This window comes from Diorhabda sublineata, chromosome 7 (genome assembly GCF_026230105.1).
Source record: "Diorhabda sublineata isolate icDioSubl1.1 chromosome 7, icDioSubl1.1, whole genome shotgun sequence".
Classification (NCBI taxonomy): Eukaryota; Metazoa; Arthropoda; class Insecta; order Coleoptera; family Chrysomelidae; genus Diorhabda; species Diorhabda sublineata.
Genome location: NC_079480.1, coordinates 10,519,720 through 10,543,589, shown reverse-complemented (window position 1 = coordinate 10,543,589; position 23,870 = coordinate 10,519,720). Strand labels below are relative to the sequence as shown.

Here is a 23,870-nt window from a genome sequence, read left to right as displayed (position 1 = left end):
GTTCCTCGGCAGAGGCGGTGGAGTGTTGTCCATTTGAAAAACATTCGTTTTCCGTGGAAGACCCCACCTCCACTACGAAGGGCATTAACCCATCGCAAAATGGTGTTTCGGCTCGGTATGTCTCCATGCCGAGGAACGTTAATCCTTCGACGAAAGAGGCGTTGAACTTCCGGCAACTGATTCGCCACTCCGCACAAAACTGACGCATGATGGCAACTGAACAATGAACAAGCATAAATTGTAAAGTCAGACTAGTGACATGCTGGCCTCGGCTCCCCTCTCCAACTCCTACCGGATGCGTAATACCAACTCAAAAAACGCCCGTTTTCCGTGACGGACCCTTTATAATATAATAAAACTTTAAAATAATGCATGACGTGGGAAATAGATTTATATTCATGGTAGCTAATGTTAACTTATAATTACTATACCAAATACCAAAAATATGGAGCTTTTGATATGTTCTTGATTTTAGGTCTCTTCTGTTTTAAAATTAACTTATTTTAATAATTTTTGAAAGACAGATAAAAATTGACGTTTCGACTTTAGTCTTTATCAAAATATCACATTGACATTGACAATTTACTAACTTACACTAATCAATACATTACCTACATCATAAATATCAAAATAAATTCGAAATTTATTTTTTTTCTTAGTTTTTCATCTCAAAAATTAAAATTTACAAAATAGAGCTATAAATGTAACTTAAATTATTTAGGTTTTTTATCATCTATAGCTTTTTCGTTTTTATGAATGTGAACCATTTCTAAAAATTCTCTTTTTCATGTATTTGATTCCGTTTCAAGAATTTTTGAATCTTTATAATTGAATTTATGTTTTTTTTTTTCGATATTTCATAGTTCGTTAATACAGTTTTATTTTTTTATCGTAGTGATGACCTTTTAGTCTATTTTCTAAATACTGAGATATCTGCCCTATGTACACAACGTCACAATTAGTACAAGGCACTTGATATATAATATTACTTGTTCTGTTTTTTGGTGTCTTAGATTTTAGTCTTTTAGTATCTGTGACATATTCTAAGCTATGTTATATATTTTTGTAAATAGGTCTATACCACTCTCTCCCACAGCTTTCAACATTTCAGGTGTTATTTTGTCGCATCCTGTAGCTTTTCCATTTTTCAACCATTTGATCACTTCTAAACTTCTTCTTTCGGATCTTTTCTAAAATTTACTTTTTTTCTCTGTTCTTTGTGTTTGTCACAATTTCCTATTGTTCTGCTCGCAAGACATTGCTTCCATATGCCTTTTTTCTTCCTTTATTTGGTTCGTCCACCATGGTGTCAACTTTTTGTTGGCAGTTGTTTCACATATTCCACATACACATTTTGTTGCTTCGCATATCGCTACTTTGAAAACATTCTTCCAAGTCTCCCGAAACGTTTTTCACTTGTTTAATTCGTATACTTTCCGTAACTGTATGTGCGTATCTCTTCTTCCTCTTTCAATTTATATGTACTTATAGTTTCAAAATTGACTTTTCTACAGTTATCTATTTTACTTTTTTTATATTTTGCATTTCCCTCACCATAGATACTACGAGAAACCGATCGCTACCAATCTCAGTTCCACGTTTGACTCTAGTGTAAATTATAGCTAATGTTTTTATTCTCCCCTCCATAACGTAGTCAAAAATAAATCTTTCCTCTAATATTATTATTATTATCATCTTCATTTGGTCTACATGCCAAAATAATACTATAGTGGTTTTTGTTCCTTTATGTAATTTTACTGTCATTATCTTTTTTGATTGAGGCTCCCATTTGTGAATACATTGAGCCAGATCTTTATGTATTAAACAACCTACGCCTGCAGCTGCTCTTTTCATTGGGTGTACACCACTAAAAATTATTATATGTAACTTGTTCAGTTTTATTTCTCCTCATACCTTTTTCTTTGTTTTCATTAGGTTCTAAATAAACATTTTCGATCTTTCAAACCCATTCTGTATACCTTTTCCATTGATACTTTTAGTGTTCCAAGTAGCTATTTTCCAAGTATTATCTTTGTACTCTTTTTATATTGTTTTTTTGATTAGTGGTTGCTTTGATTTTTGCTCCAGTTTTGCATATTCCATATTCGTTGCATGTGTCATTTCCGTTTTGGCCATGTGTATCTGTGCTGCTTAGTTCTTTAACTTTCGTGTTATCTTTTTCAGTTGCTGCTCTAACGAATTCTCTTCAGGCGATATACTACTGAATTTTCTTTTACCATTTGCCAATTTTCCTTCTTCAAAATCATCATCTGTTATCATATACAAGCATTCTTTTCCTTGTGATGTTTGATAAACTTTATTGTTAACTATCAATTTATTATATTTAATAAACGCTCTTTATCCATTTGCTCTTGCCTCTTCAAGTTTTGGCAGTAGTTGTTTCTCCCAAATATTAGTCCCCTTTAAATTTTTGTATTTCAATTATTTTTGTAAATTTCAGCAACTTCTCCAGAATCGTTCCCTTTATATTTTCCAATCATGTTTATTCAAGTTAACGCCCTTCTGTTCTATTATTCTTATTATTTTATCTCAAGGAATATTCTTATTTTCAGTTTTTGTATCCGCTACGCCTTTAAGCATGAGATTTTTCTTTCACTTCTCTCTCTAGCATTTCAATCCTTTTGTCTTGTTTTGTGATTTTATCCTGTAAAATATTGTTTTTTTTCTTTTTGTACAAGGTTTTCCAATTTTTCATTCATATCTTTTAATTTAATTTCTATCCAGGTAAACAGTTCCTCTATTTTCTCCATTTTAGTTATACACAACGACAAAGGTCTGACCTAGTTCAACACTTCAGAGATTCCTTCCTTCTGTGTGTTAACTTATGGTTTTCCGTTTAGGTATATAGAATTCAAGAACAAGTCGGAAACGCCGTAATTTATTTTGTTGTATATCTGTTAGTTGGTATTAGCTTACCATCTAAAAACTTTTTTCTGTTTGTTCTTTACTTATAATTGCAATAATAAACACTTTTCACACGTTTTTTTCACTGCTTTATTTAGTTAGTTTTTTATTTTCTCTCACTGTTACTATTTGCAAAATTATTTCTCAGAACAAGTCTCGATTTTCGGGTAAATTATAGACGAGAAATAAAAATAATACAACCTTCACACCACGTTCCCACCAATCTTTCACTTAATATAACTTATCAAAATATTCTTTGCCAAATTATAGCTTCCTAGCAATTAAGTTTTATTTTAACCTTCTGAATTTATAACGAAAATATTTTTATTGAAGTTTTTTGAATAGTTTTTTTAAGGAACTTTTGTATTTAAAAATATTCATAATCTAGTCTAGTGGATATAACAATTAAAAGTAAAAACTATTAGCGTTGAGCGTTGAAATAACTTGTTTCATTCTCCAAAGTTTATTTTTGTAATTTGAAATCTCTTTGTATTCTCAATTTTAAAAATAAAAAACTACTGCAACAGATACCTGCAATTCTGTAACATAATCAAAATGCATTTATGCTCTTTGTATTGTAAAATATAGATTATATGTATTCTACTCATTGCTTCGCTTGTTTTCGACCAGTTTAATTGTACTTAATAAATCGAATTAATTTGTTTTTAAAAACGTTATTTCTAATAAATAATATTAAAATCTGTAACGTAAAGTTGTACAACTTTACTGTTTTACGGTTTAATTGCTACAATAACCATTCGTTGGAGTACCAGAAGCATCCAAAAAATCAAGAGAGGAAATTCTGAGAAAGATCGTTTCTTCTACAAAGGTAAGTGCCAAATTATTCCTTTCCTTACCTTTCCTTGCCATTGTTAGGCCTTGAATTGATATTTTAGTAAAAGTAATTTAATAAGCATTGTAAAAATAATTCAAATATTAACGATATTTTGGAAACTTGAAGTAACTCTCTCAATTCAATTAGCTTAGGCGAGTCGTTTATAAATACAGGCATCACGCCCAATAACGCAACACCCACAATTAACTGGGACCTCTTTAAACAGAAAACTTTTAATGGTGATTGTCATTATTTAAATAAATTTATAATAAGATGTGAAAATTTTGAATTCTGACACCACAGAGTCATTTAACAAAAATCAACAAACGAACTAAACGAATAAATGTTATAGGATGTGACGTTAAAAATCCTGCGCACATATCAACGAAAAACAAAGACGCTAACAACAAGACTTTAGACACTAAACAAAGTGTAATAAAAAATCCAATTCTAAATATTACAATATCCGAAGAACCTGTATATATATATATATATATATATATATATATATATATATATATATATATATATATATTATATATAAATACCAAATCTACTTGACACATAACCAGAGTAACCCGTAACTAAATATTTGAAAATTGTATGTTAAATATAACAATACCCAAATTTAATAGCGAATCCATTATAATAAGATTTATCAAAGAAAAAATCGACCCTAAAAAATTATATTTTATACATTCAAAATGATTCTCTTATGCGAATATTTGTAGTAACAGTTTAAAACGTGTTCAAAATCAAAAATTCAGCGTTCAAATTTACTGATTGCGCGAAAGTTTTAACCGACGTAGAAAAAAACAAAAATTGAAAATAATCACATTCACAAATCAGTATACAGAGGTATTGACCAAATTGACAGAAATAAAATCAACGTCTAAGAAATCAAAACCATTCGAACAGATTCATTTATATATTCAACAAATTTTATCTCTCTATTATTTATTCTTTCGTTCGTTATGATCCAGCAAATTCTTTGGATAGTGTAACAGGTGTAGCCGTAGTGGACAAACTAAATTATTTCAAAGATTTATAATTGGATATGGCTTCATTGTTTTCCAACATATTCTTCATTAAGATCAATACACTTTTGCATGCATTTGAATCAAGATTTACATTTCGATTGAATCCTCCAAAACATGTGATTTGAAAGCATCAACCACTTCTTTCGTTGTAGAAAATGTTGCTCTTGCAATTTATTTTGATCTGCGGGAATAAGAAAAAAATATTGGGTGCCACAAAAGGGAGTATACGGCGGATGACCCATCAGTTCGATGTTTTGACTGTTCAAAAACGTTTTTCTTTGAACAGATGTGTGAGAATTGTCGTAGTGGAGAATTATTGGTCTTCTGCGATTCATTTCCCTGATTTTTTAGTAACGACTTGTCCAGATATTCCGAAAAAACAGGCGATCATTTGCTTCGAAGTGCTCGGAACGCTAACAACTTTTGTTGGATTAACTCGTCTTGAAAGACCCATACATTCGAATGTTGTTAGTTTTAGATTCATATGCATAGATCCATGATCCGTTTTCTGTCACGATCTTATTCGAAGCTCCGCGATTGAATGTGAATTTGCATTGCATTTCTTTGCTTCATTCGACCAGAGCTTTTAGCGATCGTCAAATCACGCTGTATGGAGCTAATGCCCAAGTATACCTCAATCTCACGGTACGTCACATGACGATATTGCAATATAAGTTTACGCCACAGCATCTATGTTTTCTGGTACAACAGTCGATTTTTTGAAAGACCTAACCAAATTCATCCTGTAGAGTCCAGTAAGCGGTTTCTCTATTAGTTCCAGCTTCAGAGAATAACCGCTTACTGGGTACCCAACTTGCTACGATAGGTAAATAGGTCAATATTTACATTATGAAGCCTAGTAAATAAGCCTTTCATGTCATCCCAAATCGTCAATGCCTTTTCCTTAATAGGAGTAACAGGAACACATGAAATTTATGTAGTTTTATCTTGGAAAAACAAACGTGTGAGTGTCAATAATTAACAATGATATACCCGTTTATAACTGACAACCCTAACGCTGCGACTGAAAGCTGGCAACCATTTTAATTTCAATTTGTGACATAATTTTCTCTCGAAAAACGTAAATTGATTAAAATAACAAATAGGTGCAAGTAATATTAGCGACTCAACTATACTAAAATCAATTGTGTACTTTCATAAAGTACCTTAAAAAATTTACCAAAAAAAACAGATACCTACATGAATAAATTATCGAAAATTATAATAAAAATTTTAAATAAAAACGAAAAAACGCTTAAAAAATATATAGTTTGAATATAAGCTTCATTTTATGACATAATCGAAATTCTGGAAAATTACTTGCGTTTCCAAACTATCATCCCAAATAAATGTTGACCATCAGACAACTATTTATTTAAATGATAATTTAGAAAAAGCTATAATATATTCCAAATTAAATTCCTTACATAATTCTATAATCTCAAGTTTCTATATATTTAATATGATTAAATATTTGCACAATGCTTACGATTAATAAGTACATTTCTCAATTTGAAAACTTATTAACCTAATATAAATTCCTAGGCTCACAGGTAGCAATATCAAAATTAATTTTCGCAATCCTTGTACCGTTTCTCAAAGATGAGAATCATGAATTTTATCATTTATTCCTTGTAATCCAAACTCAACCAACATATATCCCTTCAATTCCTTATATGGCACTCAAAAACGAGGAAAACTAATTTCAGAAAGAAAAATGGTTCTTTCTCGTAAACACTTTCCATTGTTGACAAAATCCAATGTCCCAAGTCAACTGCACCATAGAACTACTCCGATGACAGGAACCTTCACGCTTCCACATCATAGAAGTAAATGATAGTCACGAAAAATGAAATTTTGGTCAGAAATATTTTCAAAATGTCGAAGCAATCAATACATTTAAGTCAAATCTCCTATCTTAATCAATATTCTTTGTTCCTGTGAAATATGGAGTAGTGAGGAAAAGTACGTAAAGATATAAACAATGACAACTCCTTCAAGAAATCACCAGACACTAAATATTACGAAAATTGATTTCGATGAACTTTGAAAAATTAGCCAAATTTCGAACCAATTACTGAACTTATGGACGTACAATCCGTATAATAAAAGTATTTTAGGAATGATCATCGCAATAAGTGCTGCCTTTATTCTTATTTTCTGCCTGGCAAAATACATAGCACAATTATTGGAAATATTGAAAAGAAAACAGAAGAGGGATGAAGAAAAACCGAAGGAAGGAAAGGAAATTTCGAAAAACCACTCCTTGTTTCTTGAAAGAAGTGTACACCGTTATCAATAGACACCTGGAAATCTACAACAGAATCAGAATGCATTTATACTTTTTGTATTATAGAATTAAAAATGTATTAATTCGTTTGCTTGGCTTCGATCATTCTAGTTGTACTTAATAAATCAAATTAAATTATTCTTAAAACTTTATTTCTGATAAGAAATATAAAAGTCGAGTGTTTTTTCATAAAGATTAATAAATCCTGATATTTGATATTATAAATCAACATAACACATATTGCATAAATTTCAATGAAACCTGCAATAAAATGCCCAACTAATGTTTATTTGCAATTCAGATTTTATTTGAGACACATTGTATCATGATTGACTAATTCACATTAAACAACTAACTGAATCATTCGATTATTTCACTTAATTACATTTATTGTACAAAATTCTTTCATTCAATTTCATTGAATTCTGGTTGCAGCTTGCTATCTTCTTGCAGTTCTTTTCGAGATAGTACGTTTGAGGACCAAGGACAAACAGAAAATATAGGAGAGGATGGGACTGATTTAAATGGTATAAAGACATTTTATTTTAATTATTTTTGATAAGATTCTTTATTTCCATTGTTACACTATTTTAATGTTTCAATCATTATGACGCATCACATACTTTTAACTCTATTCAATTTTAAAACAAGTCTTTTTATTAAATAATGCTTATAAATCAAATTGCTTGCATACTAATTATAGTATTTTATTAAATTTATGAATTTAAATTTCTCAGGAAGTCGATTACATATGAATAAAAAATATTTATTTCTATTTTCAACTTTTCTCATTTCAAATTTGATTTATTATTGATTTATCATTTAAAGGACTGACTAGAGAACTTCAAACATTAACGTCAAGTACAAAATGTGATAGTGAAAGCGATTTACAAGATCAAACTCCTGATACGGACGATTCAGGAGCCCATTCTTATCCAGAAATATCAACCACTAGTAGCTTTATACCAGGTGCAGGGTCTTTTAAGAGGGTTCCAATTATGGGTAATAAAGGATTGGAACAAAGAGGGAAAAAGACTAAATCCAAGGAACCTACGGTAAATATCAAATATTCATAATTCCTCTGAATATGTATTATATTTTGTCAATTATTAATAATATAAATCAGATTACCACTACACAAATAACTCTCCAAGAAATCCTAACCCATATTAGTACTTCACAATACCAAGAAATGTTCGAACTGTTGTGGATCAAGTGGAAAATTAGCGAATACAGAGAAAAAATGTAATGCAGCATTGATTTTTTTTTTCATAGCATTAAAGGTAAATCTTCGAATTTTTAAGTTGGATGGGAACTATGTCAATCGAAATTATGAAAAGTCAAAAACAACATTGAATCTTTGGTCATACTCTGTTAACACATGTTATAGTAATAAGACTATTACTAGATTATTCACAGAATAGTTTCATTATGAAAACCACACCCACAAAATGTAAATGTGTAATGACAAATTAGGTATGGAATACCTTATAGCAGTGTCAAGAAATCCTATATATATATATATCCTATATATATATATATATCCTATATATGTATATATATATATATATATATATATATATATATATATATATATATATATATATATATATACTATATACCGTGAAATGGGGCGATTTTGATCATTTTAAAGTTAATTTTATCAATATTTGGTTTTTTCACGCAGTTCAAATTAAAAAATGACTAATTATAGACTTAAATATATATGAATCTTTTAAAAAGCAAACATTTCTTAAAATTGAAAGTAAAAACAATAAAAAAGAGGTGATCAACTTCATATGTGATATGGGGGTGTCTTTAATACCCCCTGTAAATACGTTTAAAATGCACTTAACGTCTGAAAATCTGCGTTGTAGTTATTTTGATATAGCATATTTTGTTTTGGGGAGGGCGACTTTATGATAGACATGAATCAACTACATTTTACGTTTTAGCATTTTTATTAATAAAAATAAAATATACAGAAATACAAAATACACATAAAACCACTTTTACAAAAAACAGAAATATAAATACTTAAAAGTAGAACTAAAACCTAAAATTTGTTTTAAAAACAAGTTTTAAAATTCTATTTGACATTTTAACTTTCTTTGTCAATAATCCAGTAGCTGTTGGAACGCTAGGTTCATTCGTCGACTTTATTTTCTTTTTATTAAATTTAACATTACTCACATTATTTGAATGTTTATCGCCATTTAATTAAATCCACTGACAATCATTTTAAGTCTTTCTTCGTTTTCTACTTCATCTTGTAAAAATTCTGTCAACTTAGTTAACCTTTATCCGATGTCTTTACATTTGATCGTAGTTGCTTGCCTTTGCCACGCTCTTATTAACTCTTCTGGTAAAAATGATTCAACTAATGGATATAACATTGCAGCACACTTGTCTTTTGTCACCCCAAGTGATTCAAAAGCACGTAATTGTACCAATTTATCATACATTTTTGACAATGTAATTTCTTCATCTGATTTGATAACATTATTTATTACTAGTGTTAATAATTCTCGAACATAAAATTCAACTAGCAATTGGTTGTTCCAATCTTATTTGCTTCCTTCTTGTTTTATTTCCCTCATTTGCAGCATTTCTTTTTTAATTCCTCTCAACTACCATAAAAGTAAATACCACCTGTCTTCTTTGAAGTTTGATGTCTTCATTGGAGCTCCATGTTTCTTCTTCAACTCTGTTCTATCTTCTTCAAGTAATTCAGTAGTTTATTATATATCAAAATGTCTTATCTTACCACTTCTACCACGTAAAAAGTTTCAGGCCAGTCAGTCAACCCATCGAATCTTGACCTATATCGATAGTTATTGCTTTCATATTTTACACTATTTTCTATTTGTTATTAAGAAATAGCATAATAGTAGACAACTATAAACAAAATCACATTTTCACCAGTTAAAAGGTTACTAATTGGCTTTTTCAAAAGCATTGGCACTCTTACAACTAGCAACTTTGAGTGGCAGGCAACAATGACTTTTACATTCTCAGTCATTATTGTATGCAAGGGGCGTTGCGAATTATAATACATTACTTTTTTAATTCAGCTGATTTCTTCCATAATTTCAATATAAAGTTTCGTTAAATTATATTTGGTATGATCTGGTGCCGATTTAATGTGTTATAAAATATGGAAGCATACCAAATGATGATTTAAAAACATAGTTCTTATATCAAATCTGATTTTAATTAATATATTTTGTAATATTTAGGTTGTAGCAGCTTTAGAAGTTCAAAACGTCCGCAAGGCTATTAGCAGATACGGTACTCTTCCAAAAGGAGCTAGAATTGGTGCATATTTGGAGTCTCTTAGACAGAACAACATGTCCTCTAACGAGGAAGTCATTGTTCAAGCTGTCAACCCAGTATTGGATCAATCTGATACCACGCCAAGATCATTGTCTCCAAGAACTAGCATTCGAACACAACCTCAGATGATTAGAAGTAACTCATCCGGAGGAGTTACGACGTTTCACTCTACACATCCTCCAAGTTCCCCTACTTCTAGTAAGTTAGCTAGAAATCGAAACATAACTAGGAATAACAGCGCTGACGTAAGAAGTAGTTTGAGAAGTTTCAAAACGTCACAAAATAGCTCTTTTAGGGCTGGAAGCCCTTCAAGGTAAGTACTCTCATACCATAATTTATAAGTAATATGTTTCTGTGAATGTAATACAACATATTCTACAACTATGCATAACCACTGTTGAATGATTAATCAACAACATGATAGTATTCCTTTGGAAACAACGTGAACACTTGGCAACGCCAATGCCATGGAATTAGCTGATAATATTGATACATATGACCTCTGTGAATTTGGTCCCCTGATTTAATTATTTTAAAATTTCGTTAATGCTAATCGTTAGAGAGGAGAAGATAAAAAGGAAAAATTGAGAAAGTAATTAGTTTTATATAAAAACGATTTTAAGTTATTGTGCAATGTTGACTCCCTGATACCGTAAAAATGGACTTAAACGTTTAAGTAGTACGAGTAAGAGAAAAAAGAAAAATGGTTAGAGAGTAATTATTTCGATTAATATTAAATAATCAGGGGGTCAACTTCACGGAGTTATCAAATAATCTTAATAATTGGACCAAATCAAATTAGGTTAGGTAATTTTTTAAAATTAATTGAAATAATTACTCTAACAATTTTTCTTTTCTCTCTTATCCTCTCTAACGATTAGCATTAACGAAATTTTGAGATAATTAAATCAGGGGGCCAACTTCACGGGGGTATATATGTTATGTGCTGCTACTATTAGGTTATAACAATTATATAAAATATTTGCACTTGTTAAAATAAAAATAATCTTTTCACAATATGCTGGGGATTCTAAAAATAAAACCGCCGTGATTAGTGGTCAATTGAAGTCTCGAAAACTCTAAAACGATATAAAATGAATAAAGTGGCTGCAAAAATAAGTTTTGAAACATTGAGTGAAATTACGGAGCTAACTCTGAAATTTTTCGTTTATGAATGTGTTGAGTCTCGCTATTGATATCATAGGAACGCACATAAAGATGCTGAAGCACAACAAACTATAAATATGACTTGCACATATAGTAAGAAAAAGCTTGAGAAATTAACAGAGATGTAGATCAAATAAAAAGTATCTATCCAAAAGTTGTACATTATCTATACGAAAAATCTGTATTTATAAATTATATTAAAAAAAAATTAACAGAAAAATATAAGTAACCTTTTCTCTAGACTACTACTAATTTAAGAAGCTGGGATAAGTGTCACCTGTTGAGAAAAAATGGCATTTGTAATAAGCAAATAAAATAAAAATATTTAAAATATGTAATTAATATTGATACAGTAATTTTTTATTGGGGATGTGGCAAGGAAACACCAAAGTGGACTAACTTCAATATATTTTCCGGGCTTATGTATGAAAAAAACTACAAAAAACGTTTATTTTTAGAAACATATATTGCCCAAAATGATCAACGCATTAATAAGAAAACTGATTTAAATAACCTTGGTGTAATTTATGCATCTTTTAGATTTTGAAAAAACAAATTCTTTGAAAATTCAACGCCATTAACAACCAACAACAACCTGTAAAATTTATTGTCTATTCTATTTGTTTAAAAATTTTTACAAGCTTTAACAATATCAAAAATCACCGGCAATCTTAATTAATTATTGTAAGTAAAATTTTATTATTGTTATACATTTATACATACTTCTTATACTGTATTTGACCATAATTTCAGTCCCAGGCGATGAATACATAAGTATTCGAAAGCTCGGAAAATATATTGAAGTTAGTCCAATTTGGTGTTATTTTCAAAATTAGTTTTTTTTGATAGTTTTTAAAATTTTGACGTTTCGACTTGAAGAAAAGTCTTTTATCAAAATATGATATCGACACTGACAGTATATATATATATATATATATATATATATATATATATATATATATATATATATATATATATATATATATATATATATATATATATATATATATAAATATATTATCGTTATTTTTAAAATTATTAAATATATTTCTTTCTTCTATTTTTGAAATGGAAATACGTCTAATTGAACAGAGTAGACCATTATTTAATTTATATAATAGGTTTTAGATTTCTCTATATCTCAATTTTTCAGATCGATCCAACCAACTTTGGCTGATTTGGAATTCCCTCCCCCGCCTACAGATTTACCACCACCTCCAGAAGAATTTGATGGATCTGATGTTGATCAAGTAGACTGTAACACGTCCACAATGACTTCATCCCAAGAACTAAAAAAGCGAATCATTCCTGGATCACCCCTAACCACCAAAAAAGTATCTCGCGAATCTCAACCGACCGAACCGTCTGAAACTAGCGATGTTAGTACCCTCCAACCTTCTGTAGAGGAAGCAAGTTCGAGATTCGGTGTTAGTTTGAAAAAAAGGGAAACTGATAAGGATATTAAAGATGATGGGAAGGAGCGTGCCAGTCTTACTCTCACTAGTCCAAGTCAAGATGGTAAAAGTTCCATCAGTGCCGATTCCGATGTTCCTGTTGTTGGTTCCCCATTAGAACCGTTACCTCCTCCACCGAGTATTTCAGAAAGTGGTGAGTTAGTGTTCTGTTTGGATATATAGTAGGTGGTCGCGAATTTTTTAATGATTTATATTTCATAATATTGAGATGTTTTGTAAGGATCACTTTATCTTACAAGTCTACCGTTAATAATCGAAATTGTAACATTAACAGCTACACAAATATAGATAGGATTATTTGAAAACTCATGTTGGATGTAATTGGGATTTGACATCTATTTCTATGTACTTTGAAGAGAAGCAATCAGTCAGTTAAGTTTTCCTAAGAGAATAACAAGTTTTAATTATAGTACATAAAAAATACTGAGAATGTTAATATGTTTAGTGTTGAAAATAGGATACATGAAATTTAAATATGTTGTAGTTTATTTTTCAGGGATCAAAATGTTTCAACTTTGACCTTGACTAACGATTATCAGTATTTTAATTCAACATCTTAGGAATCTTTATGTACAGCCTTTATAATAAGGGAAGTGACAGCTATCTATCATAATCCATTTAATAGTATTTAATGAAATGAGTGTAACCATAAGCATATTTGAAAAAGTTTTCATTGGTATCTCTTATAATACCCTCATAGTCATAAAGTTATTAATGAATTACACGTGAGCAGCAAAGTTTGTAGTAATCTGAAGCAAAGGAAAATTCTCATTTTTGAGGTATCCTCATATATAATAGCATTCTCACATCGTATCTAAACTGATTTTTAGCCTCAAACGTTTCTTTTCTTATCTTTATTGTGTTAAAATATGACGAAAAAGGCTTTGTCGATTTTGCTTGTGTGTATCTCCACACTAATGTTTAAATTCAAGGTAACCATTGCGCATACAGTTTTTTTATGTTCACTTCGGCAGTGAGTATGTCATGTAATTGAGAAACCATTATCTTCAACTTTAATTTGATAATTCAATATTTCGAAAATGTATTCTGCCATTCCTCAAAGGAGAAAAAGCAATTACTTTCCTGGCTAATGCCTTGACGACTATTGAATTACATATTGCTTTTTTGTCCGACCCTGTATAATATATTACAATGTAATGTGATTATAATAGTATATTGTTTAATGAGCAAGGAGTTATAGTCATTTCCAACGAGTATAGGAGTGGGAAATTAGCATTAGTTATACACTATACTTTTTCTACGGCTTTAATAGATAATTGTGAAATGATATAACAAATAACGAGAACTTCAATTTTAATGTCATTCAAAATTTACATTTAGGTATAATAAAAATATCAATTACACATTGAAAAACAAATAAACGGCGATGATGATAATAATGTTGATATTTGAATAATTGAATTGGGTTATCACTTACCTTCATTTAATAAATTAATAAATCTTCACATCTTTACTCATTCTGGTTTGTACTAGTAATTTTTTTCCTTCTTTTACACATCGAAAATTCCAATTTTTTATAAATTTCACTCGGTCTATATGATTTAATCTTCTCTCCCACTTTTGAGAAATTTATTCCAATTAAGTGGAACTAGAAATAATAAAAGATTATGCTGCAATTTTTTGGACACTGTTAAGTCGTGAATAAATAATTCGAACTGTCAAAGCTGTTTTCAGAATCGGAGAGCGAATTCACAAATATCAATTGTGTATAACCGGCAAATCGAATTCACATTATTATGAGAATCTGATTTCAGTCTACGCAAATCACGAATTCACTCAGTTACAGCCCAATTAACTCGAGAATCGAAATACTTGTTTTTATACATTGTATCGAAATTTTCAATCCCTTCCACGTTATTGACATAATACCAATTTTTTTCTGGAAGTTGTCTTCAAAACTACATCTTCCTTTTTGATAATTTACAAAAAAAATTTTGTGTCCAAAGGCGAAGTTCGTTGTATTTTTTATAAATATCATAAAATACACCAGTTATTGTGAATTTTCTTGACACTCTAGTTTTTGTAATGGATATTTGTATAAGAATTGCGGAACCCACATGTCTACAACTTATTGTTCCTCTGTTTGTACTGTTCCTCCCTTCTAGATGTATCCATAATTTCCATAAGCCGAAAAAATTAAAAAAAGAGATATCGTATTTGGGCGTCTAACGTTCAACCTCTAGCTAGGCCAGCAAAGTAGTGCTAAGCTACTGCAGAAGCGAATAATTTTCATCATAAATACTTTTTTAATATTCCTTGTCAATACCTGGAAATTTATGATCGGAAATGATAATAACCTTTCAAGTAGATACATTTCATCGGACGCTTTTTAATGAATTTCTCGATTTTGGCTGCAGAGCTTGTAGCCATCTGATTTTCTCTTAAGTTTTCTTAGATAATTTTTAATTTCTACTGTAGTGTTAATATTAAGCATAGTTTTTAACATTAAATAACACGACTATAAAGTAGAGGGTTCTAATTTATGACATAATTCACTAAAATATGCGAGTAAAACATTCTACAAATTTGACAAGGTGACCTTTTCCTCTTGCCAATATATACATGATTTGTTGATCTTTCATTATTTTTCCTAAAATAGTTCCGGGATTAAACTATAACATACCTGATTTGCAGCAGCAGCTATTTCTGGAGAAGTAAGTTTTAATTCACGTGTAATAGCAACTACAGCTGAAACACAATGAAGTCATTGTTTAATCATGTACGGAAATGAAATTAAATTACATACAATGTATTTCATTGATCATTGATCTATTGAGAACACTTAAGATACAGCAATTTTTGTCAGGGGAGGAATATGTATCGTGATGTATGTGCAATTCAAAATAATTTCAGAGAAGGCAATTAGAGATACATTACATAAATAACCTTTTGAATAATTAGTAGTCTACAACCTATAAAGTTTAATAGTCTAACTGTACAGAAATACTGAATTCATTTAGTAGGATATATAAGAAATAACAAATGTAGAAATATCCATACTATTAATATTCATGGCCTTTAAACTGACAAAACTGAAGCGAATTTTATAAATTATTAATTGAAATATTAATATTATTAAGCTTTTATTGGAGCAGCGATTTGGAATGAAAACGAACAAAAACATATGGACAATACAGACTAGAAATTAAAAAATGGAAAATTATTGACATAACAAATCTTTTGAATAATAATTCCCATTAACTCTGTTAGTCAAATTAATAGTACACTGTAAATTTTTATTTCCTGTTACTATTAAAAAGTTGTTTATGATTTCATATTTAGTTTATCATATATGAAATATATTCTACCCTTAATATAATTTTTAAATAAATTACACACAGAATACTTTCGGAAATTATTTGGATAATAGGTAGACGACTCATTACCCATGTAACAGTGACACTTTTTTCAAATACGAGGTTTGCTACTTAAGTTTTGAAATGACAAATAAAAACAAATATTTATAATTGGATATACCTTTCTTGTTCTCAATTTAGATCAATACACTTTTGCTTTATAGTGCTTCGTGCGGGAACAACTTTTGTTGGAATTGGCTCATCTAGAAGGACCCATACAGTCGATTGATGTTCATATGCATGGATTCATGATTCATCGCTTGTCACGATCTTATAGACGCGAACTAATCTTTTTGACAACCAAATGTTCATGCAATATTGAATGTATGCGAGTGGAGCTAATGATCAAGTATGCTCCAATCTCACGGTATGTCATATGACAATCTTGCAATATCATTTTACTCACAGCATGTTTTCTGGCACAGCAGTCGATTTTGGTCGATCTTCAGAAATTCATATTGCACCGAAGTGCGACAACATTTGAATCCGAAAACCCAGCGAAACATGGTGGCTCGAGGAGGTGCCTCGTCACCAAAAGTCGAAGCGAGGCATAGAAAATGTTCGCGATTTAATTCCATTTTTTAACCAAGATGAATGTTTCAAGTATGTGTAAACAACTCAAATAGCTTTAAAATTATCAAACTTCTGATAACAATGTCAGATTTAACATATTTATATCAGTGTTGCCATATCTCAAAGCTAAAGTAGCAACTCTCGTACTTGTGATTCACTGGTGTAAATTGGCAGGCAGGTTTTTTGTAGTAGTTGTGTAGATACATACTAAACTGCTTCTTTAGTTTCCATTCTAACTAGAAGTTATCATTAATGTCTTCGTAAAACTGGTTCCAATTTGTTTTATCATTGAGCAACTTTAGTAACAGTTTTTTCCAAATTGGATTCTTACTCAGGGTTCATTACTGCACTATGGTCAGAGCTTAGATCTTAGCTTGGTTCAATTTCACTGAATATGTCAGGAATATCTTTGGTTAGTGCAAAGTCTACTAAGTCGGAGATTTTATTTGAGTAGACTGACTCTCCTGTTGAAAATATATGTATTCGATTTTGTTGGATACTTTTTAATAGCCTTCTTCCTTGCATGATTTGCATTCCAGTCGCCTGCTATTATGAAGTTCGTATTGAATTCAGTGCATAGTTCATTATATTCTTTATGACTTATATTGTGTCGGGGTGGTCTATACATTGATGCAATTGTTATTGCTCTGTTATCCATTTTGAGTTCAACGCTTGTACACTATTACATTATAGAATTTTGACAATTTTATCAGTGGAATGATTATTACTTACACCTTTTGCATTCCATGCTGCAATTCCTATAGAATTATTGATTTTTATTTGCTTACATATTTTTAAAATCGTTTAAACGGTATGTTTCTTTGTTATATCTGAATTGTAGTTTCTAGTCTGAGGGGTCAGTCCATTATCGTTTAATAATTGTGAGTCAATAGTTAGTGAATTAATTTTTATTATGTCAGTTGATATTGCTTTAGTAGTGAACGAATTTCGTTTAGTTACAGTTGCCAACTCCTTGAGCATTGCTTTATAGCCGCTGACCAAGTAAATATATATTGGTGGTGGTTTTAGGTTAGGTTAGGTTTTAGGGAGTATTATCTAAATTTTCAGGATTTGTATTCACTGACCCATTGTTGTCATTAGGGTTTTCGTGGGAAAGCGGTTGATATTAATTAAAAGTTGAAATTTGGGTTGAAGTTTCACTTTTAATTTTGATGATAGGTTCTTTTACTTTTGATCCCTATTTTTTGCCAACAACAAACTGAATATTTTAGCTTTTTCGCACGATATTGTATTAAGTATTGACTTATGTTTTGATAACTAATTCTATATTATAATCATTTTTGTTTGGTTGAATTGGAGTTACTTGTTGTTGATACATTAGATAGATGATACATTGGATGTGTTGTTCTTTATCTGTGAATCAGTAGAATGGTGCCTGATTTGTGTGGTCGGATGTTGTCGGCGTATATTACATCTGTGGATTTTGTGAATTTTGGAATTTAATTGTGTGTGCCATTGGTGGCTGATGCCTTCATTTTTATTTATTTTTATATCACTTAATTACTTATAGTTTTAATAAATGCTTTTTATTTATCGAAAAACCAGTTTTTGTTATTACCAGAGATCGGGCGCTTCGAATTTCAATTATAAGCTGTGAAAGTCAAACCGAAACTGTGAATACAATATGAACCTTAATGTTGTATACTTCTTACTAAAACTGGTTTGCTGAAAAGTCAGACAGTGAGCTACACTTAAATTACACTAATGAGATATGTTCCTTAATAGGTTGATACATGGTATACGTTCATTTCCTAACGACATTGCCCAATCAGAACGCGGTTAATTCCGACTAGACGTTATTTTAAAATAAATTTGGCGATGTGCTTGAACTACATTTATTGATGTTTTTTTATCAACAGCGATAAAAATGAATTAAATTTTACATCTTATATTACAATATTCAACTCGATAAGTTCAACTTATCAATAATTTCTTCTCATTTGTTATGGGCTTCTATGGTAATTTTGTGATGGTATCTATTGGCATTTGATTTTTCTACGTTATCCGATCGCAAACGAAGTGCCTTTTTGTTGAGATTGGACAAAACAGCATTCTAATTGGCTCTGCATTATTAAAAATTGACATATGAATTTTCAACGCGCATAGGTAACTACGAGTTTTAAAATAAAACAAGTATACGCTTATTTAAAATAACTGCCATAAATTATATAATATAAATTTTTCATATGCTAAAATGTTTGCATACATAACACTCACAAATTTTCTAAGTATAATAGTGTTCTTAATGTATCAGTTAGGTGTTCATATTGGTTTCATAAATGCATTGTGTAGATATGTGTTTCACATCTTTAAATATACAGAGTACAATATAATTATATTTCAACAAAATAATGTAGTAATTTTAATCAAAAACAATATTAATGAAAACTACTTGAATTAGTATATGTGGCAATAAATATTGTTGATAGTTGATTAGGTTTTTGGTTACTTTTAGAATGTGAAAAACAAATTATGATTAAAAGTGATAAATTATAAAGATTGTTGTTTTTTATCTTAAAATCGAAATTCTTCATTTCATAAGTGACCAAATTATTACTTTCTAAAAATGTCTATTTTTGTCAAACCTATTAAAATCATCTACTATATTATGTAATGTGATTTTTCAATATTTGAGTGTTTCTGTTTATCCAAAAGAATTTCATCAAAAATAGTTATTTAATTTCATTATATCCAGTCTCAGTTTTTTTGATAACTAATTCACTTTTTTGGAGCCAAATTTTGAAAAGGTTTCCTCACACCCACTTTTTAGTTTCAATGCTTGGTTAATAAAACTGGTAGTCCTACTGTTTTCCAAGTATCAACTCTCCTGCAAACTAATTATTGGCACAGTAGTGTGAAAACATAATTTTGATCATTTTTTTTTAATTTTTGAAAGCGATAAAATGTGAAATTTTGTGTATAGAGAATAAATTGAAGGAACTTCAGAAAAGTATATATTTTTGTTGTTAGTGCCACTTTAGTTTACTTTCTTCTTTATTTAGGTTTTTGCCGTTATATTTCTTCTTATGTTCTATTGATGATGTTCAAATTTATCCCAATACACAAAAGTACAATCAAATTTCTTTGTTCTATAATTTTATTTCTTTACTAATTTGAATAATATTATTGACAGTTACTAATTTTTTCAGTTTTTTTACTAATTTTCTTATAAAAATCGTAATATTAACTCTGAAGATGTAGGTTCTTTTTTTGAAATACAAGATATTTTCTCAATTGCATTGAAATATTCCTGTGTCGGTACTGAGGTAAATACTTAAATTGCAATTTGATTCGAATTATATTTTACAAATTTTATTTCACATATCCTCACATAATTATGAAAATAAGGATTATCTATGTAGAATTTCTACACTATTTTTCAGGGAAGGATTAAAAACTTTTGTGTATTAATGTTATTCTGCGTTTTTTTTTTCATTAAGTTTTTGGATATGTAATGTTTCCATTGTTTCGAATAGAGAATTTTCAGTTAGAATTGGTAAAGTCAAAAAGTGAATGAGCAAATACAATTGCGTAATTATTTTTTACATCCGTTTCATCAAGAATCTGTCATTTTCATCTTTATTAAAAATAATAACATTCTTCAATTATCACTACAACACATTCACATGAACCAATAAAAGTATAACTTAATTTGTTATTAATGTTAATTTTTGAGGCACTCTTCTATTTTAAGTTTAATCCAAAAATTTGTGAACCCTTTGAGAAGTTTACTTGTCCCAGCTTTTCCAGAATATTGTGTTTGATTCGTGTCCAAATACTTTCACACATTTATGTGTTATATCACTAATGGATGTTAAACGCAGTACTTGAATGAGTACTTGCAAAAGATTTTTTTGTTCAAATTATTTATTTTAAAAATACAAATCTTTAAAGATTAGATAAAATATTTTGCGCCTATGATGATATTTTTAAACATTTGTTTGAAAACATTGTCAAAATTTATTTTTCTAGACAGATTATCTACGAAATGAGTTTATAAGTTTCATTATAAATATAGTGCAAAAAAATTCAATTAACCTTTTTTAGATTCTAATGTATTTTTATCCCTTCCATTCTAAAATAAAGACTAACTTGATTATTATTTGCATTGTTTGTTGTTCCGATACTCTGTATATCTAGCTGATGAAAGATTCCTTGATGATTACAAATATGAAGTACCTGACACATCATAAGAAACAATATGCCTCAAAATAATCTATAGCATTTATTCAAAATAAATTTGATTCTCATGTAAGTAAATATAATAGTAATATAGTTATAATGACGTTTAAATTTTGATTTGGATTCCCTGCAATTGAAATTGAATATTCTCATGAATAATACTGCATATCTGTGACTGTTTTTGTATCTGTCTTTTAAATACTTAAGACATATTGATGTGTAGTGTTTTATCCATACTATCACAAAAAAAACAAGTCAAATTAGAAAAGTTTTCTACCTAAATATTTGAAATAAAAGGTTTTTAAGGAGTCATAAAGTTGATAGCAGTATTCATATTTACTTACTCTGTTATGCTCTGAAAATTAACCAGTTTAAGATTATTGTTTACTGGAATAGGTAGATATTCGTTATTGAGCAAATCTATTGTAAACCGATCAAGAAATCTTTTTTTCATAACTTCTCATCATCATTACTTCTAGTAATTTAAAACCTGAATGTATAGTGGCTAGTCATTGTTTTATTTCTGTTATTTTTTAACAAACATATTTTGTATCTATACTTATCACTCCTCCATACATTCACTCCTGTTGGTATTTATTTTCACATCATATCCTATACCACAATACATTATTGATAAAAGTTTGTATAATGAGCTGTTCATCCAAAGTAGGCTTTTTCTTGTTTTTTTAGATTTACACACACAAATATTCACATTATTTCTAAAAAAATAACTACAATAATAGAATTAAATTATACGCACACTTTTGTTCGTTGTAAAAGCATAAACTTACATAGACTCTGCGTAAATCAGAGTCATTGTCAGTGACAGATAATTCAATAATTAATTTGAGTTCAGTTGAAGTGAAAGAGTACTTAATGCCTCCTCAGTTAACTGAAAGCTGAATGCTAAGGATTTACCCGAGTCGGCTGGATGGAAAGGGTTAATAATTATGATATGATTACAATTTTTTTCAAATACTTATCTTTTAATTTGATATTGATAAAAAATGGCAATAAATGTCAAGTAAATTTACACAGCTATAAAATTGCAAAAATCTGTCCCAGACTTATATGCTATTTTAATGAACAGAAGTGTTTATTCATATAAATTTTTCAAGTGCGGTCTAAGCATTTCAAAAAAGCTAAATTTAAAATACTTCTTGAAAAAATCTCGGATCGAGTTAATCCTATCTAGCCACTGTCCATTTATATATCATATTCTGCAAGGAAGTATACAGTCGTCAAAGTATGAAGTAGTGTAAAAGTTGTTTTTTATTTCATAAACTTGTAATTTTTACAATCAATTTTAATAAAAAAAAAATTGTAAAAAATATTCTGAACAAATATTCTTAGCAAGCTCATTTTAGTACAATCTGTTTTTGTTGTTAGATAACGAGGATTTTTTAATAGGGTGAGTGTTATGAATGATTTGTCAGAAATTTAAAAAATAGTTTCTCAATACATAACATTAGGAATGAAAAAAACAAAACAAAAATCACTTGAATTCGTTAGTATCAACTATTTTCGAAATTGGAAATATTCAAGAATAACGTAAAACTGTTTAACAAATTTTACACCATTTAAGTTTATTGAAGAAAATCCTTCAACTACAGCAGTAGGTATAAGATGAAAACTCTATTCATATTTTGTAAATCCTACAAAGTTATAACGAATACATTCCTTTTATTTATATAATATGATTGTTAATTTTGGATAAAAACTTTGTTTTTCATATTTTATTTGTACTTGAAATGTCGCCGTCTTAGATTGAATATAATGAAAGTTCTTGTTAGAAATTCGTTACTAGTTCAAAGATGTCTTTGTTTAAGGAAAATGAAAATGGGCCGAGTTTTGACTTGGTGACGCACATATAACTGGAAATTCTGTAGTGTGGAATTTCTGGATCCATAATCACTTTGCACTGTTATGTTTGTGTTTATTCAACTATTTCCATTCAATGCTTCCAATTTACGATTTTGCTTATGATCCCTAATTAATATTGAAACTTGCACTAATTTATTACTTTATATATAATAACGATTTGAGGAAATCGTAGATTAGACTCGAATAAATACTAAAGATTTTTATTTTGATATTCATGTTGTGGATAATCTATTGATTAATGAAATTAATCCACATGTACAGGAACTCTCCAAACAAATATTGAATTATTCAATAAGTATAATATATTTGAGACAGACTTCTCAGAACTTGGAAAATAGATTAAAAGTTCATCAATACGATAAAAAAATAGAACCGTAACAATAAACAAACCATAAAATATAAAAAAATACAGTCAATTATAATATAAATATACAGGGTGGTTTTAATTCATGTCACAAAATTCAGGAGGTGATTGCTCGTATGAAATTAAGATGATTCTTTTCTGTGACAAAATTTCCTCAACCCACCCCTTTCCAAAATATTACCCTTAAAAGGTGTTGACTAAAAATGAGATTTTATTATTTTTTTCTAAAATTTCAATAAAGGTAGAAATTTTAAATACTATACGTGTACTTACAAAGGACTCACGTATTTTTTCTATATATCTGTTATACGGTGGGGAAATTAGCAACCCTTACTTTTTTCATGTCAAAACTTTTTTTCGAGATGTAGTTTTATAAAATTAAATTATAACTTAAAATCCTT

General features: G+C 29.3%; 1 protein-coding gene across 4 annotated transcripts in view; it reads left to right on the top strand.

Annotated features, from left to right (window-relative positions):
- The window catches only part of LOC130446547 (tyrosine-protein kinase Abl), an 88,417-nt gene that overhangs the window by 48,220 nt on the left and 16,327 nt on the right, over positions 1-23,870 (top strand). For 2 of the 4 annotated variants that reach the window (XM_056782878.1, XM_056782876.1), the window contains 4 exons: positions 7,526-7,617; positions 7,919-8,145; positions 10,330-10,739; positions 12,747-13,201. In XM_056782878.1, the coding sequence (XP_056638856.1) occupies positions 7,526-7,617; positions 7,919-8,145; positions 10,330-10,739; positions 12,747-13,201 (1,184 nt within the window). The remainder of the gene's footprint in view (positions 1-7,525; positions 7,618-7,918; positions 8,146-10,329; positions 10,740-12,746; positions 13,202-23,870) is intronic. The other 2 variants (XM_056782879.1, XM_056782877.1) reach the window with 1 other exon arrangement.